This window comes from Vulpes vulpes, chromosome 15, assembly GCF_048418805.1.
Source record: "Vulpes vulpes isolate BD-2025 chromosome 15, VulVul3, whole genome shotgun sequence".
NCBI classification, from domain to species: domain Eukaryota; kingdom Metazoa; phylum Chordata; class Mammalia; order Carnivora; family Canidae; genus Vulpes; species Vulpes vulpes.
Window position 1 is genome coordinate 106,994,212 of NC_132794.1, and position 17,048 is coordinate 107,011,259.

General features: G+C 54.7%; 1 protein-coding gene across 4 annotated transcripts in view; it reads left to right on the plus strand.

Moving 5' to 3' along the window:
* Positions 1-17,048, plus strand: part of GRK5 (G protein-coupled receptor kinase 5) — a 208,592-nt gene that overhangs the window by 176,253 nt on the left and 15,291 nt on the right. For all 4 annotated transcript variants that reach the window (XM_025994296.2, XM_025994297.2, XM_072740221.1 and 1 more), the window contains exons 5-8: positions 7,614-7,714; positions 9,441-9,533; positions 14,062-14,125; positions 15,026-15,166. In XM_025994296.2, coding sequence (XP_025850081.1) covers positions 7,614-7,714; positions 9,441-9,533; positions 14,062-14,125; positions 15,026-15,166 — 399 coding nt within the window. The remainder of the gene's footprint in view (positions 1-7,613; positions 7,715-9,440; positions 9,534-14,061; positions 14,126-15,025; positions 15,167-17,048) is intronic.

Sequence of the window (17,048 nt, forward strand, 5' to 3'; positions counted from 1 at the left end):
CCAAACATGCAGAGTTCATTTCATCTCGTTATCCAGCCCCCATGAGCCTCCAAAACCAAAGTCACATCCTCCTCACGAGATCTGAGAAGGACTGGCATTCTTGGAGGACATGGTGGTGCTTAAGGATAAGGCTCTCTGACCAGGTTACCCGGGTTTCAATCCTGTCTTTGCTCCCATGCTAGCTATGTGACTTTGGGCAAGTTACTTAACTTCTCTGAGCTTATTTCTGTATCTCTAAAATGGAGATTATAATAACTAAAATCTACCTTTAGAGGATTAAAAAAGACAACCCCATGTAAAGCTTCTAGGACTTAACATATAGTAGGGGCTCAAGAATTGGCTGTGATGGTGATGGTGACAGTGACACCTGTGCTGGGAGATGGGATTGGGTGGAAGGTCTTACCTGCTTAGAAAATTGGCTTGGATGAGGTTGTATTGGAAGTGGGTCCTGAAGACTGAGTGGAATTTGGACATGCCTTGGGGCAGAAAGGGCTTCTTCCAAGCAAATGAGCAAAGGTCCAGCAGCTGGAGAGCTAGAGCTTCCCAGGAAGTGACAAGTACGGGATGAACATCTATGAGCAGAAGGCAGAAGGGAGAAACAGGTTGAGAAGGGCATTTGGGACCAGGGCCAAGAAGGCTGTGGGCTTTGTCCTTTGGAGTGGAGACCATCTGTGTTGTGTGGTATGGAAAAACTCCCTTGGTGGCCAAGTAGTAGCGGGTGAGAGAAGAGAATTCTTGAATGCAGGGCATTGAGGTGGGGATGGAGATGGGTGGGTGGGAGAGCTACCGGGCTTAGGGTTGCTGTATATACATGTCTCATCTGTGAGTGGGGACAAGCTGGATTTGAAGAGGCCAACAAGACCAAAGCTATGTCCTTCCCTAGAATTGGCTAAGGACACCTGGTTCAGGGCCAGGGCAGCTTAGATCCACTCAGCCCTGCCATGGGGCCCCTTCAAGTATTACCCCTGGCTGTACCACGGGCCACAGTGTGACCTTGGAGGGGTCCCCTTCCTTCTCGGCCCCTTGTCTCAGTGAACCCCATCTGTGCCATGAGTGATTGAACCAGCTGGGCCCTGATGGGTCTTTACGGGAGAGCCCTCTGTGATTGTTTCTTCCTGCTCCACCTCAGGTCCTGAATCTGTGAACAAGTATAGGGTATGTGTTTCCAGAAGGCTCTGAGGGTGACCCCAGGGGCACTTCAGGATTATTGACGGCTACTAAGGAGGTGTGGGAGGTGGCTCTGAAGAGCCGTTCACAGCCCAACCATGCCTCCATCCTTTAGTGCCTCCAGAGACACCAGCCACATATAGCTGATCCCTCCTCCAGCCTGCCATCTTTCAACAAGAGACTTGGAAGCCAGGAGATGCTTCAGGAGCAAGGTTTTCAGACATGGGGAGTTCCTCACTCACAAGGGACATAACGCCCCTTCCTGCTGCCAATCATCTCAGTGCAGAGGGAGACAGCAGTGCCCCGGGGCGCGGGGGCAGATGCAGCAGGGCCCTCACGATGCCACCCCTGGGCTAACGACTCAGCAGTCCGTGAGAACCAGGCTCACAGTAATGGCAGCTCGCCGTGTCAGCTGTTCCTCCTTATTGAACATCTTCTAGATGAGTCCTTCTCTCTCTCCACACCCCCTCCCTGCTTTCACCCGCCTCCTGGCCTTAGCCCTTGCCACCCTGGCCTCCTCCACCTGTGTAAATCCGACGTCTCCCCCAAGGTCCAGCACTTGCCTCCCCTCCCAGGCCGATTTCTCATTTTTCCCCTCAACTGTTATTGCAAAGGCTGCGCTCCTCAGATCTGAGATGAATCACTTGGTAATTATTTCAGGTGTGCCATCTGGCCTCCTCACTCCGAGGCCGGAGGCTGGGCCACCTGTGGGGTGTGCGCAGTGAAGCGCGGTGAGGGGCTCAATAGCGCCACCTGTGGGTAGAGCCGGGCCGGCCGAGGCTGGGTGGCCTGGCCTGTGGGGGCAGAGCTGGCCTTGGACTGTCTGTCGCCTGTCCTGAGGCATCAGAGTCTCTGCTGTGAAGTCAGTGATAGTGGGCGTCAGAGCACCTGAGAGGCAGAGCCTTGGGCGGGGCAGACGACCAGCACCTGCTTCGAGTTGAGAACCAAGTAAAGCATCATGGGGTGGCTTGCTGCCCAGGCCAGGCCGCTGCCCTCCTCACCGCCATCCATCCCTCCTGCCTCAGTCCCTGAAATACCCAGCATCGTCCCGCTTCAGGTCCCACAGAAGGGCCCTTGGGAAGCTGCAGGTCTAGCCTGGGAGGGGTGGGGCCTTGAGCCATCACCACACCAAGAGGCACTGAGGCAGCTCGAGCCTCCCTGTAGGTAGTTAGCCAGGACGTCACCGGACCAAGCACGTGGGCACTCTCCATGCACTGCAAATGCAGAGGGTTATAAATACAGCTTCAGGCCTAGTCCTTGCAGGTTGGCTCTTCCATCCAATCAGATCTCCCCCTCCCCACCTCCATCTCTACGCCCCCCCCCCACGCCCCCATCCTCTGCTTTACAGTTAGTTACCTTCTCTTTAGAAATCCTGAGGCCTCCAGGCCATCGATTCATTGCTGGTCATCAATATTGCGCCTGAGTATTGCAGAGGTTACTGTTTTTTGATGGAATGGAGGGCAAAAGGGGTCTGGCTTAGACCAGTCACATGTCAGAATTTAGGGTCATAGGCAGGCAATGGGGGCAGCGTGAGAACGTACTGGGTTGGAGGGAGGGACAAAAGGGAGAAGAGGGGCCGGCCGCCCCCTGCTGTATCCACTTCTTCCTTCCCTGTGTGCCAAGTGGCATGAGGGACTCTGCTCACTCTGCTGTGGAGCCCAGAAAAACACCCGTGCAGCCTCCATGTCTCACTGCCTAAAGTCGTGCCTGCTGGTAACATGGACAGCAGGAGCTACTGTATCCCTAGCACCTGCGACGTCAGCATCAGGAACAGCAGAGAGTGAGTCTGGGCCACCAAGGAAGGAGGTAAAAAAGAGCAGATATTCTGAGAGATTCCGAGGGGGCGTTACAGCCCAGCACGCCTGGGCTGTCTGTCCTACCAGCTGCGAATGCCAGCTGCCTGTCCCCAGCCAGGTGAGGGCCCAAGTTCCTCTGGTACAGGAGATGGATTTAAGGTCAGCATCTCATTCCAGAGAGGGGACGTGGAGCAGGTTCTTTCCCCTGTGAGTGAAGGCACACACTCACGGACAGTGGATAAAGCTTTAACACCCCCTTTGCTCCCCAGCAGCTCTGGGGGGAAGTGGTGGAGAGGAGCCTTAGCCAAAGAGGGGAGCAGGTGCAGATTCATGCTCCTGCTGTGATCTCAGGGGCAAGGCAGGGGCTCCCTGCAGCCTGCAGTTCCTCAAGGAAGCCAAGGTCTGTCTTGTCAGTTTGGCTCAAGGGGAGAGAGCAGCCCCCAGCAGGCAGAGCTGTGTCCCCAAGGCCGTGTCTCTGAGGCACGTGTTGCTGTCTTAAGCTGTCCCAGGAGTTGGTCATAGAGCAATCCTTAAGAGCATCTGGGGGTCCTCTTCACTGTCAGCAGAGTGGACTGTCTGGCCGGCTGGGCATATGAGCACATCAAGGTTGGCCAGCTGGTTAGCTTCCGTGCCCCAGACCATCAGGAGGCCACGTATTCATGGCGGGGCCTCCAGCACAGAAACTCGGTCCCTCCTCTAGGTCCCACCGAGAGCTAATTCCACATATTTCGAGGGAAACGTGGTGCCTAAATTCACACTGTGGTATTAAAAGTCAAGGCCTGCTGTCTGGAACTACTTGAGGAGATCATCTGGTGACCAAAGAAATAAAGTGTCACTTCAAAGTACTGCTGGCCTGAGAGGGTCCCAGGCCCCAGGGGAATTTGTAGCAGAGACCTCCACCAAGACCTGTTCTCCTGGCCGCTTTCAGCCCTGCCAATATCTAAGGGCCTATAGGACATTTTTTGTTTGATTAGAAATTAGGGAGATGTCTTTAACACGGAGAATGGTCCCCAGCCTTCTCCCCACCCTGACCCTCTGCTTCACCCCAGAGGGACAGCTCCTGCTAGAAAGAGCCACAGTGCTAACGACAGTTCTCCTGGCTCTCCTCAGCCTTCTTGCGGTGGGGGTGACACTCCTGTCCAGAGCCCACCTGGCCCCAAGGATACAGCCCTCCCTTCCCTGGCCCACCTCACAGGCCTCCTGGGACCAGAAGGGATTCGCTTCCTGGAATGAGATCTGAAACCATGGAATTTTGCCTTCCAGCCGCAGAGGATGGATTGCAGCAGGCTGTGGTTGTGCGGAGCCCAGAGGGCTCTCAGTGTCGGGGGCCACTATCTTCCATGATGTATTAGACCTCGCACCCAGGCTAGGAAGAGGCTTCCTCATTGGTCTCCCTTGGAAGCCGACTTCTCTGAACCCGAGGGAAAGGATCAATACCTTCCAATTCCATTGATGCAAGTTGCAAACGTCCCCTGGACAGTTGTTCCTCTCACCCTCCTGGCAAGTTTGGGTTTCAGTTCCCAGCTTAAACTGGCCAACAGCTTCTTATTCCCGTACTGGCAGAGGCGTTACTCTCTGGAGTCACTTGAAAGGGGGTTTGGTTGGAAACGCTTAATCTCTTCATGTTGAGCCAGAGACTGAGCTTAAACCCATGGTCATCAAACCAAACGCACTATTACCCACTCATTAACTCCTATTAGGGCTTTGACCGTGGGCAGCATCCCCAGAGCCCTCCCTCCAACCCACCCCAGAGAATGAGAGTGGTGTGACTCCCTGCACATAGCTGGATCATGTCTAGACCCAGGGCAGCCCCTCCCATCAGCTGAGGAGGAAGCAGAGTATGGTCCTCCGTGGGAAGGCCCAGGAGGGCTGGAGGTCTGAACCCAAATTCTGCTTTGCCTCTGACTCTGTCCTCCAGGGTCTTTCCCTGGTGACCCCGCCCTGTAATGATTTCCTTCTCTGAATCAGGCTCATTGCCCTGAACGGCTTCATCTTTCATTTCAGTTCTTCCTGTCTCCGCTGGAGGGATGCACCTTGCCCTGCTCACCCTGGGGGCAGAGGGGCTCCTGGGAGACAGGGAGTGCGTGAGAAGGGCACAGGTGGCCCAGACACCCCACCACCTTCAACCAGACTCACTCCAGACCCTCCCACCCCACCTGTGTTCACATCCCCTTACTGGCTGGGTGACCTCGGACAAATGACTGAACCTTTCTGGACTTGTTTCCTCATCTGTGAGATGAGCATTATAATAGTATTTACCTTGTGGAGCCATGATGAAGATTAGATGAAATGATGCATATAAAATATTTCTCACAATGCCTGACCATAGTTGGCCTTCAGCAGAGGCAAATTAGTGCTACCCATTGGTTTTAAATAGTCTGTAGATAAATTCCATTTGGAGGAGGAAAAAAGTTTGCTGGTTACAAAAAAAAGGGGCAGAGGGTTTTGAGAGCCACCGAGTTTCAGTACATCACCACATATAGCCTCGAGAGGCCAGAGAACTTCCCATTAGGATGTTACCTGATTTCTGTACTTCTTGTCTTACTGGAGAAAAAGTGCTTGGGAGTCAGGCCACATGGGCTTCACCTTTAACACCCCCTCGATGTGCCTAGCACCAGATTCGGCCCACTTTGGGTGGGTGGGGGGGCCTCCTTGGGTGGAGTCTGATGACAAAACAGTCGTGCAACTGAGTGCATACAGGTGAGCAACCCAGGTGCCTCTTCTGAGGTCCGAGAAGAGGGGGTTTCTCCCCACAAGCTCCCCACCCAGCATCTCTGTTTGGTCTTTGCTGACTCCTCCCAGATTCAAGTCACATCCTGGCTCAACACATTGTCTCATGTCATTCCTTAACATACGTACAGTGGGCAGCAGTTCTGGGCCAGGCACTGGGCCCTTCAAACCAAGGTAGCGTGGCCGTCCGCTCTCGTGAAGCAAATTTGCCCACGGCCAGGTTTGTTCTAGTATTAGGTTGCTCTAAAGTAGTCCAGAGTCACTGATCTCCAAGAGATTCAGCTGTCAGAATTCCTAAGAAAGTCCCCCAAGTCTTAGAAGCAAAGCCCCCAACCATCAATTCTGGGAGGATCTGCAGGGCATCTCTGTAGCAGCTTCTTTGTGTAACAGAGGGGGAGATGGAGGCACCCAATGGCCCCAGAGGGTGGATCAGTGCTCGGGGGCTCCAGTTTCTTGTTCTGGGGCTTCTTCTGCAACGTCAAGTATCTGTACAAAAGGAGGATCAGTTGCTCAGAAGTCGGTGCTCCACAGGTTGCTCTTCTGCAGTCTCTCTCATCAAGGTTTTTAGTATGTGGAGGGAGGAACGGAGGGTGGAAGGGAGCCACCACCACCTCGGGTTGGTGATGGTCAACAAGCCTGTTGTGTGGCATAATTGGGTGAGTCAGTGGCATTTACCTTCACCCTGGCTGCCCCTGAGGCCCAATCCAGGGGGGACAGAGCCTAAGAGAGAAGAAAGAAGGAAGGAACTCAGGAACGCTCAGGCTTTCAGAACCATGATGAATAGAAAGTGAGCCACCGATTTCATTCACTGGGGTCCTGCTGCTGCAGGTGCCCCCGCCACCACCACAGACGACACCCAGGGGGCTTAGCAGGGAAATCCGCTCCATAGTCCCATCTCAGTAGCTGAAAGGAAAAAAGCAAGCCTTTCAGATTTCAGCATCTTTGGAGGAGAAAGATACATCTACATCCCATGTCCCTGAGCCCACTGCTGGCAATGTACTCAGCCCTGTAATTTATTAAAAACCCACCTGGTGGCCCAGCTGGTGGTGGAGGGTAAATGGTCAGAGGAAGGGGGCAGGTGAGCTGGCTTCTGGGGGTCCCAGCGCCTTCCTAGAGGTGGCCTTCCGAGAGGTGCTGCTCCTGGGCAGGACTCAGAAACTCTCTGAACCGTCCTTTCAAGCTTGAAACACCCACGCCGCAGCTTCGCAATAAAGAAGGAAATGACAGTAATGATGTTCACTGAACACCTCTACCAAGCGCCACGGTCTGGGCCACATGCCTGACCCAAAGGTTTCACTGATTCACTCTGGGAGAGACTGTTATTCCTGAATATCTTCCTGGTAACAGGGGGCTGAGTCCAGACCAAGGTGCCACAGCTGCAAGTAGCAGATCTGGGCCTCGATCCCATCTGTCAGTGAAAGCTGTGTCCACTGAGCACCCCTCCCTTGCTGCTGAGCTGTCCTTTTGCTGGCCCTTCTGCCCCTTCCAGACCCTTTCGTGCAAGACCTGGAGGCTAGGCAGGTGTTCTCCTTGCCCTCTGAGCAGACAGGCCGAGCATGGGAAGGGGCATCTGCTGGCTCCCGGGGGGGCTGGCTGACCAACCAGTCCACATTGTGCAGCTCCATGCACTCATCTTTTTTGGGCCTGACCACAAGCCCAGGACACAGTGACATGGTTCTCAGTGCTGCAGATGAGGGCAGCAAGGCTTAGAAGAACCAAGTGACCTCCATGAGGTCGCACAGACTGGGTACGGCCAAGCCAGAAATGCAGCCCTAAGTCTGGGCTTGTTTGCTGCCTTCTGGCCCAGCCACCTCTGCGCACCTCTGAACGCGGCCTGGGGCCCAGGGCCTGGAGGGGGCAGGAGGGAGAGGTGGTGCCCTGCATCGGCCCCCCACTGACAGTCCTCTTCTATTCTTCCAGTCCCCCATTTTCGTTGCCCAGGTTGGCCAGGACCTGGTCTCCCAGACGGAGAAGAAGCTCCTGCAGAGGCCCTCCAAGGAACTCTTCTCTGCCTGTGCGCAGTAAGTGCTCCTCCCTGTCCGGGCCCGGCCTCAGGCCCTTCCCCTCCGCAGCCACAGAGGCTCCGGAGAGAGGCTGCCCCTGCCCTCCACCTGGAGCGCCGGGCACCGGGGCAGGTCTTCCGTGCCCAGGGGCCCCAGCCAAGCCACCCAGCTGTTTGTATACTTCTTAGGAAGGGAAAAGATACCAAAGTGCCAAGTCCAAAGAAAACATCTGCCTCAAAGGGTGTTGAAAGCAAGTGGCTCTCCAGGCTGTTGAGACAGAGGAATGTGCAAAAACTTGACCCTGTCTGGGTGGTTTGGGAGCCCTTTCCAGGCCCCCAGCCCCCACTGCTGCCACCGGCCAGAGACGAGTAGCACTGCTGCAGGAAGGGGGCTGTGGGGCTGCCTCTCAGCCACATCCCATTGCCTTGTCCGCAGGCCGTACAGTGATCCTAATGGAATATGAGACCAGTTGGTGGATGTGCTGCTGGCTGGACACCAGTTAAGCCCCCACCTGTCCCTCGAACATATACTGTGAAGGCGTGAGCCACTAGGCACACACATGTGCATGTGCCCACACAGGTACCATTCCCCGTAAGCTGACGCATGCATGCAGACAAAAACCTTTTAGAACCTGATTGCCCCACACGGCTGGATGAGTCTGGGGCTTGCTGTGTGCCCTCGTTCAGCCTCTGCACCACAGACAGCTGGGCACCTGCTGTGTGCCTGGCACAGTGGTAGGTGCTGGAGGGTACCACAGTGAGCAAGAACACAGTCTCGGCTTTCACGGAGCTTAACAGCCAGGCGGGGAAGACGTGAAAACCAGTGCCCCTGTGCCCTGTGGGAAGAGCTGGGAGCCCCATGACGAGAACAGATGTTTAGAGCGGACCAGCTTGGGGCCAAGCCCTGCTAGGTGCCAGGGAGAGACACGCCCCCCCACCCCACCCCCCGCCCAAAGCAGAAACAAACCTGGTTGCTGTCCTCTTAGAGCTGGCTGAGGTTCAGATCTGACAGCAGGTTAGGCCCCTGGGCTATCACTGACTCTGAGGGAGTAGACATCCTGGCACTGGTCCCGGCTCTCATGTTTGGCAGGACACAGCGTCCAACATGCCTCCACTGTACATGCCACTCCCTCTCCCCACCCCCCATCCACAGGTCCCAAGTTGCCTGGGCCAGATTGGTCAGCGTCGCCACTTTTTAAAGGGAAGGAACCCATCCCTGCCTATAGCCAGGTTCAGAACCCTGCAGGCCTGGCCCACAGCAGGTGACCCATGAATTCTGCTGTGGGGATATTGGCTTCACTGGTCCTGGACCCAATCCAGAGCCTGGTTGCTCAGGGGCTATTTCCCTGCTCTGCCCACCCCCCACATACATACCCCTGCACTCAGTTAAGTATTCTTCTGTCTTCACTGCATCTCAAGAGTCCTTTCTTGAGAGAGAGAGAGAGACACCTAAGTCCCCCCAGAGACCTCATTTAACCCTCACTCATGATAACATGGTTCTGCAGGCATTTATCCGATGTTTGTTACTTACTGGTTGTCCCAAATCACACCACCAACCTCATGCTCACAGCTCTACCCCAGGCCTAGAGCCATGGCGGGTACCCAGTAAGCGTTCACACAATCAGCCAGTCACCTCGGAAGGATGACGGGTTTCTGAGGCCAGTGGTAAACCTGCTGGATATATACATAGGGCTCTGCTCTTAAGATCAGGATTATAAAATGTTTGTTTGTTCCTTCTGAGCCAGGTCTGTCCACGACTACCTGAAGGGAGAGCCCTTCCATGAGTATCTGGACAGTATGTATTTTGATCGCTTTCTCCAGTGGAAGTGGTTGGAAAGGTGAGTGCTCCCCTGGCAAAGCCCACCTACAGGTGTGTACCAATGTGTGTATGTGGCAGGGGGAGGGGGTACAGGTTTGCCACCTGAGAACTCATAAAAATCAGTTACCTCCATGGGTCCATGGTTCACATAAAATTAGCTACCCTGCTCCTATTGATTAAGTTCTTGGCTATTCTTCTAGAAATGCTCTGTGCTTATACATATATATGTGTATATATGCAGGTTCACATACTCATAAATACATATTACTTACTCTTGCTTTTTTTGGTTCACTGCTTTTGTGAACCAAATTCCCCCTCTGCCAGCAAATAAAGAACTGTCATATTCTTTGAATGAGTTGCAAATCCCTGATTTAGCTCAATCCCCTATTGATGGACATGGAGGTTGCTCTCAATTTTGTGTACAATCTTCCTTAAATAACGAATAGCTTTGTACATATATCTTCACGTACTTTCGCAAGTACATCCATAGAAATTCCTAGCAGGGGAATTTCTGGATCAGAAAGCACCGGTTTTAAACAGTGAGGCACCACTAAGTTGCCCTCCCAAACAGCTGTCCCCCATTTCCACTCCTGGCAGTGCCCCAAGGTCTGCTTCCCCTCAGCCTCATCGACACTGTTCTTGTGTTTTCCTGTCCAGTGTGTGAGCAGCAGGGTTTCCTTCTTATATATCTTTTCGTCTCCAATACTGGGTAAAACTGAGCATTGCTTCATGCTTTGCTACCTTTTCTCTGCCAAATGCTCTCAGACACGGCAGTGACCTGGCCTGACAGGTACAGCCTCCGTGTGACAGATGAGGAAGGAGAGCCATGGTGGCTTGCCTGGTCACACAGCAGGCCAGCAGTGTAGCCTAGGGGACCCCTGGTCCAGGACCCCCAGCACCAGGCTCTGCTCGCCACACCATTCCAGGATTTGCAGACGAGGGGAATGCCTGCGTTAAATCCACGTTGGGCTCAGCTGCTAGACAAGGGCAGGAGCATCCTCTTCCCTGTGTCTGAGGCCTGGCACTCTCAGGCATCTGGGCGCCCTCTGGGCAAAGCAAGGGGCCATCTTGCTTCTCCCTGTCACCACTTTTGCTGGCCTGGTGCCCTACAGATGCTTAGGAAGCTACAGGACGGGGATGCCCTAAAAGCCCCATCCATGACCCTTCCCTGGCCATGTCAGGAGGCCCAGAGGAGAACACCCTGCTCTGTACTACTAGGGAGATATTTCTCTCCACTCCCACTGGTGGGAATGACAGTTGAGCAGGAGACAGTCTTCTCTGTGGTCACTGGCCACTACTGGCCACCTCACTCGTGTACATCATGGCTCTGGGAGAGCCAGAGAAGTGAGGGGTCAGTGCAGACATCCCACTCAGGGCCCTGGAGCCCGTCCACAGCCTGGGTCTGAGTCCCACCTCTACCTTCTCCAGAGGGACCTCGGGAAGGGCTGCTCACCCCTCCTTACCTCAGTTAACTTATCTGCGAGATGGGAATAATAATAGTGCCTGCCTCTGTAGGGCTTGGGTGCGGACGAGGTGAGGTAAGTGTAGTACATGCGTATAATAAGGCAAGTGCTCAAGAAAGGTCAGCCATCTGGCCCCAGGAAGTCCAGTGCTGGATCCAGTTGTGGCTGTCAGTGAGATCATCGGCGTCACCGTGGCCGTCGCCCTTAAGCGTCTGGTATGGGAAGGAACGGCTGGCCCCCATGTTTCTGGTGATCACAGGACAGTCTGGTGGGGACGTATTCATCACCACCCTCCCGCACTGCCCCAGAGCCCTGGGCTATGTGCCACACAACCTGATCCATGCCCACCTTCCTGGGGTTGAGACCCTCGATGTGAGCTCTGCAGCGGGCAGCCTGGGATTGCCAGCTCCAGGGCCATCACTTACCATCATGACCTTGGGCAACTCATTCCCCCTCTGAGCCTAAGCATGGTCACCTGCACAATGGGGACAGTCCCACCAACCAAGGCTTACCGTGTGAGGATTACTTTAGTGCATGGGCCAGGCACTTCAGGCAATGGGGACTGTTAGCATAAAGACCCCCAGAGGGGATGTGCCCTTTATTCTTAGAATTCTAATAGTGACGTCTGACACACAGCAGCTTACAAAGAGCCTTGGGATGCAAGTGCCTTTCAATATCCTTTTACGGAAGATATGTTTTATTGAAGGCTCAGAGAAGTTGATGGATTGGCCCTGGGCCACACAGCAAGGACCTGGCAAGGCTAGAACCCGAACCCAAGGTCCTTCGATCAAGTCCTTCACCCTTATTCCACCCAGCACTCTGTTCTCATAGAATCCTTAGCTGTGACCACTGGTTTTGATCTTACTTGTCTGTACTGAACACTTGAAATGGAGAAACAGCCTTTTTAAATCCATGTGTTGACTGCGAAGAAGTTAGGCCCTTTTGTGGGCATTAAGTGTGGAAGCCACTAGGGCAGGACCCTGGCCTAGAAATGCCCCTAAATAACTGACAGCACCCCGCTTCCTCCCTTTCCTTTCCTTTCCTTTTTTTTTTCCTTGCTAACAAGATCATGGCCTGTTCGTGCTGTACTGTTGAAATATTAAAGGGATTTTCTCCCTCCCAAGGTTAACCGAGAAATTCCTCGGAGACTGTATTACACTCATTTCCCCTAGCAGAGGAGCTCTGTGGTAATGCCGACCGGCTGTTTGTTCTCCATGTATCGTAAACTGTTAGGCCCGGGCGCCTTCATGTGGTTTCGAGGGCAGCTGTAGAAACGCTTCCCGGGGCCGCACGGCGGAGGCAGCCGCACGGCAGGCTTCGCTGCAGCCCAGCCGCTCGTGCGCAGGACACGGGGCCGTGGAGAGTCCTGCGGAGGGTGGCCTGTGCTCCCAGCGGGGAGATAATCAGGGAGTCGGGCCCCCCTCCTGAAGAAACAGAAGACAGAGTGAGTCCGGGCACGTGAACTCCAGAGATGGGCAAGCTGGAGAGAGCCCGGGCTGGGGGCGGGGGGTGTTCGGGGCTGTCCTGAGAGAGGACCCAGCAGCAAGAAAGGTTGCGACAGAAGGTTCATTCAGGAGCTGCAGGGTGACCAGAGGCTCACTGGTCTTTCTCCAGCTGCCCCAAGTATGTGGGCCAGTTCAGTCACACTCCAGTGTGGGCCCTGGTCAGGCCTCTGGGGTGGGGTGGGGGATGCTCAGAAAGAGTCCTGGAGGTCCAAGAGCTACGTGTGACATCCTAAAAGCGGACTGTTGTTTATCCATTCATGGTCCCAGGACACTTAGGTGTCTCCATCTCTTAGCCCTTGTGACTAATGCTGCAACGAGTGTGGGAGGTACACACAATGGAATATTATTCAGCCTTAAAAAGGCAGGAAATCCTGCCGTTTGTGATAACACGGAGGAACCTGGAGGAGGAGGACGTCTATGCTAAGTGAAATAAGCCAGACACAGACAGACTGCATGATCTGACTTAGACAGGGACTCTAAGATAATGTCCCAGTCATAGGAGCAGAGAGTGGATGGGCAGCTGCCGGGGGCTGGAGGGGTGGAGGATGTAAGGAGAGGCAGGTCAAGGGATGGAAGGTTCCAGTGGGTTCTGCAAGATAAATAAGGTCTGGAGAGCTGACGTAGTGATGTGACTGGTTCACAGTACCGTGTCGTATGCTTGCAGGTGGCCAAGAGGGTAGATCTTAAATGTTCTTACCAGGGAGAGAGAGGGCAAGAGGCAAAATGCTAATAACGGCGGGAGGTGATAGAGAGTTAGCTTGGTTGTGGCGATCATTTCCCAGTGTGGACGTGCAGCAAAGCGTCACGCTGGATACCACTCGTCAGTTACACCTCGAAGAAGCTGGGGGGTGAGGGAAGCGGATCATTTTTAACCAAACAGGCCTGTGATGAAAAAGCCCAAGCTGTCTGCACCGTGGAGTTCTTCGAGGCAATTTTAGATGACTGTTTGTTTATTTACTCCGGGAAGTCCCACCCTTGCCTCATGATCAGAGGATCTGTCTGATTAGACATTATAAACGGCTTTAGCTAATTAAAATGGGAGGCCGGGAGATACAAAGCAATGGTTACTTCATAAATACCGCTTTGGGCAGACGGGATCTCCTAGTGTTGTGGAGCCGGGGGGGGGGTTGCTAACGGGGCCCTGGGTGGTGGAAGGGCGGGGGTGCCGTGGTAGAGGATGGCTGGCAGCCTTTCTCCCTAGGGACGGAGGTGGGCGGGCCGACCAGAGGTGCAGGTGCGGGGAGGGGTGCTGCGTCCTCCCTGGGACACGGAACCTTCTCCCTGCAGAGGGCGCGGCGTCCTCCTAAGCTTAGCCACCTGACTTTCATCTGGGAGAGAAGGTGTGTGACAGCTTCAGTCCTCTGCTCTTCCCTCCAAGCCAGCCAGCCAGGGGACTGCTCGCGTCCCAAGCTGCAAAGGGCCGAGTGCGGGTGGCCGGGGATTTGAACAGCCAGCCCCAGGGCAAGTCCTTGAGGGTCCCAGGCTTGGTTTGGAGGGCATGCCACGCTGCTGTCTGTTTCGTGTGGAGTCTGCATGTCAACACCATGAGACCAATGTTGGATTCTTGTTTTTTTTCCAGGCAACCGGTAACCAAAAACACTTTCAGGCAGTACCGAGTACTAGGCAAAGGGGGCTTTGGGGAGGTGAGTGAACATCCATGTCTTCAGGTGGAAATTCTGTCCTCCCACGGTCTCGGTCCCTTCTGGGTGTGCCTCGGGCACCCTGCGCCCCCTGGCGGAGAGGGAGGGTGAGGCGTGGGGCCTGGGAGAGGCTCCACTCAGGTGGGAAAGGAGGCTGGAGGGATGGAGATGCTCTTGGAGGCAGCCTCAGTCCGGGTTTGCATCAGGAGGGGAGAAACTGGTGTTCTTGGCTATCTTTGGAGGGAGGTGGAGGGCACGAGGGGCCCAAGCATCTTTTGGCCACATGATGCCGTTAACATGTGCTGCTGTCCTTTATCTGATCTTCCCGGTCTGCGAGGCAAGCCTTGTTATTCCCATTTTAGGGAGGAAGAAAGCTGAGGGTCGGAATGACCCAGCCAAGGTCACACAACTGAAAAGGGGTGGCAGCGAAAAGACGAGAACCCACATGCCCTGGCTCCCATTCTGCTGAATGATAAAGTCAGGGCTGTTGGGGGTCTGACACGAAAACAAGCCTCTCTTACCAGCAGCTGGTGTTTGGAAGTCCCCAGTTAGCAACGGCTGCATCTGGGTGGAAGCTGGGGATGGAGAAACTCTAGTTGCCTCTGAGAGAAGGCCAGCACTTTAGCCCTCCGCTGGTCATCTAATCTCGGCATAGTTGGTCACACATCTTGAAAAGCTAGGAAAGACCTAAGGGAAGAGGGACAGAAGCAAGGGACACTGAGGTCAGCTCTTGAGGGCAGGGTCTGGGGCAGCAGTGGTCTGAGTCCAGGCTTCCTCCGGTCCCGGGACTGGAAGCACCCTTGGGCCAGGCTCTGGCACATTGGTTCCCAGCATCCTGGCCTCAGAGGAGCCTGGGCAGCCCTTCACCTGTTCCGTACCCTTGGCCTCTCTCTTGCACCTCAGGTCTGTGCCTGCCAGGTTCGAGCCACGGGGAAAATGTATGCCTGCAAACGCTTGGAGAAGAAAAGGATCAAAAAGAGGAAAGGGGAATCCATGGCACTGAACGAGAAGCAGATCCTGGAGAAGGTCAATAGCCAGTTTGTGGTGAGTGGCCAGGGCCCAATGACGGGCCACCCTCCTGGTCCTGGTGAGCAGGGCTTCCATCCCTCGGGAAAGGGGTGGTCGTCCAGTGTGCCGGGTCCCCATCCCCCAGGGAAGTGGAGCGCAGTGAGAGGATTAAGTAGCAGAAAGGCAGCTGGGCTTTCCCTCCATCCCTCAAACTAGGCTGGCTCCCCTCTGTGTGGGACCAAGGCCTCTGTTCTCTAGGAGCACCTTGCAAACTCCGCAGTGGATAGAAGCACCCACTCTGGGCCCAGCCAAGGAGCTTTGTTTCCACAGATCCCCATAGGCTGGTTTCACTGCGGGGAGACCTGAGAGTCAGTGTCTTGGAGAGGTTCATTGTGTTACCATGTCTCGCCCAGGCTCTGCTGCAGTAACAAAATACCCTCCAATTCAAGGTAGCCAGACACAACAAAGACCATTGTCACGCACGTGGAATCCAACCAGATCCCACCACCCTTCTCCGTCTTACACGTGCTTCACCTGGAGTCTTAAAAGAATATGCTGGGGGATGTGCCCAGGGACCCTTACTGCCTCCACCATGGGGATGCCCCCCACTCTGCCCACAGTCCATGGGCCAGAACAAGTCACTGCCAGGGCCAAGCCAGCTGCAGGGAAACATGGAAGAGGACACGGGTGTTCAATCAGCAATCAGTCCCTCTGCCACATGTCACTATCAAACACCTGTACAAGGTGAAACCCATACAGCACGGGGAGGTACAGAGTACGAATAAAAGCCTCCCTCTTCAGGTAACCGTCCCAACAGGTCTGATTCATGCAGAGGCTTTAATATTTTTGACCAGTGGAGTCCTACCAGACATCTTAGGCTGCAGGGCTTTCCCCTTAATGTAGATCTTCTCCTGTGGCCACACCTATAGCTGTACCTCTTTTTTTACGCTGTGAACCCTTCCCCGCCCCCGTCCAGCAAGGAGATAACCCATAATCTGTGCAGCCAGCCCCATGGGTACAGATCATTTCTGGTTTTTAAGCCACTGCAAACAAGGCTGCCGTGTCCACCCTTGACCATCCTTTTGGCGCATTTCCGTGAATGTGTCCGTAGGATGATGGATTTCTGGTGGAGGAATTATGGTGGCAGAGGGCATGTGCATTTTCCCTTTGGTAGCAGTTCCCAAGTGGCTCTCTGTGAAGATTGTGCCAGTTAAACACCCACCAGCTGTGTGTGAGAGCCAGAGATGCCATCAACCTAGCACATTCATCAGTACCCAGAGGGTGTGGTTTTATCAGGTGACCCTCCAAGGGGGCAGGGGTGTGCACCTCTGGGTCTCATCTCAGGCTGCCCCCAGCCACCAGCCCCGTCCTGGGGAGTGTGATGCGGCTGGGCTAGAAGCTAACGCCAGCCATCATTTTGACCATAGGCCTTTTTGAGTCCAGAACCTTCCTCTGAGCTGTCAGCCCCCTTCAGGGAGGACCATAGGTCACTGCCTGGATGTTACCAGTGGAACCCTCATCATTTAATGAAGAGGCAGTGCTGGCTCTTGTCGGGTTGGTGATGGCGGGTGCTACTTGAGGGGAAAGGGCTGTGTGTCTGATAAATGTGGTGGCCCATCTTTCAGGGCATGGACCACCCTCAGCTGTGCCCTGTCCACTGCCCCTGGCAGGGAGTTCCCTCAGCGCCCTCCAGGAGCCCCTCCTTGGTGACCATGGGCAGGTGCAAGAGGGTGAGCCAGCTCGGCAGCTGGCACTGAGCACAGTCCCCAGAGCCCTTGCGCTCAGCTCCCGTTCTGTTTGCTTTCCTCAGAAATAACTCCCCTTGTTCCTGGCCTTTGCATCCAAGTTTATGGCCAGCTTGTCCCCAGCCTGCTCCGTGGTAACCAGATTTCATCTGGGCTGGCTTCCTAAGTGGAGA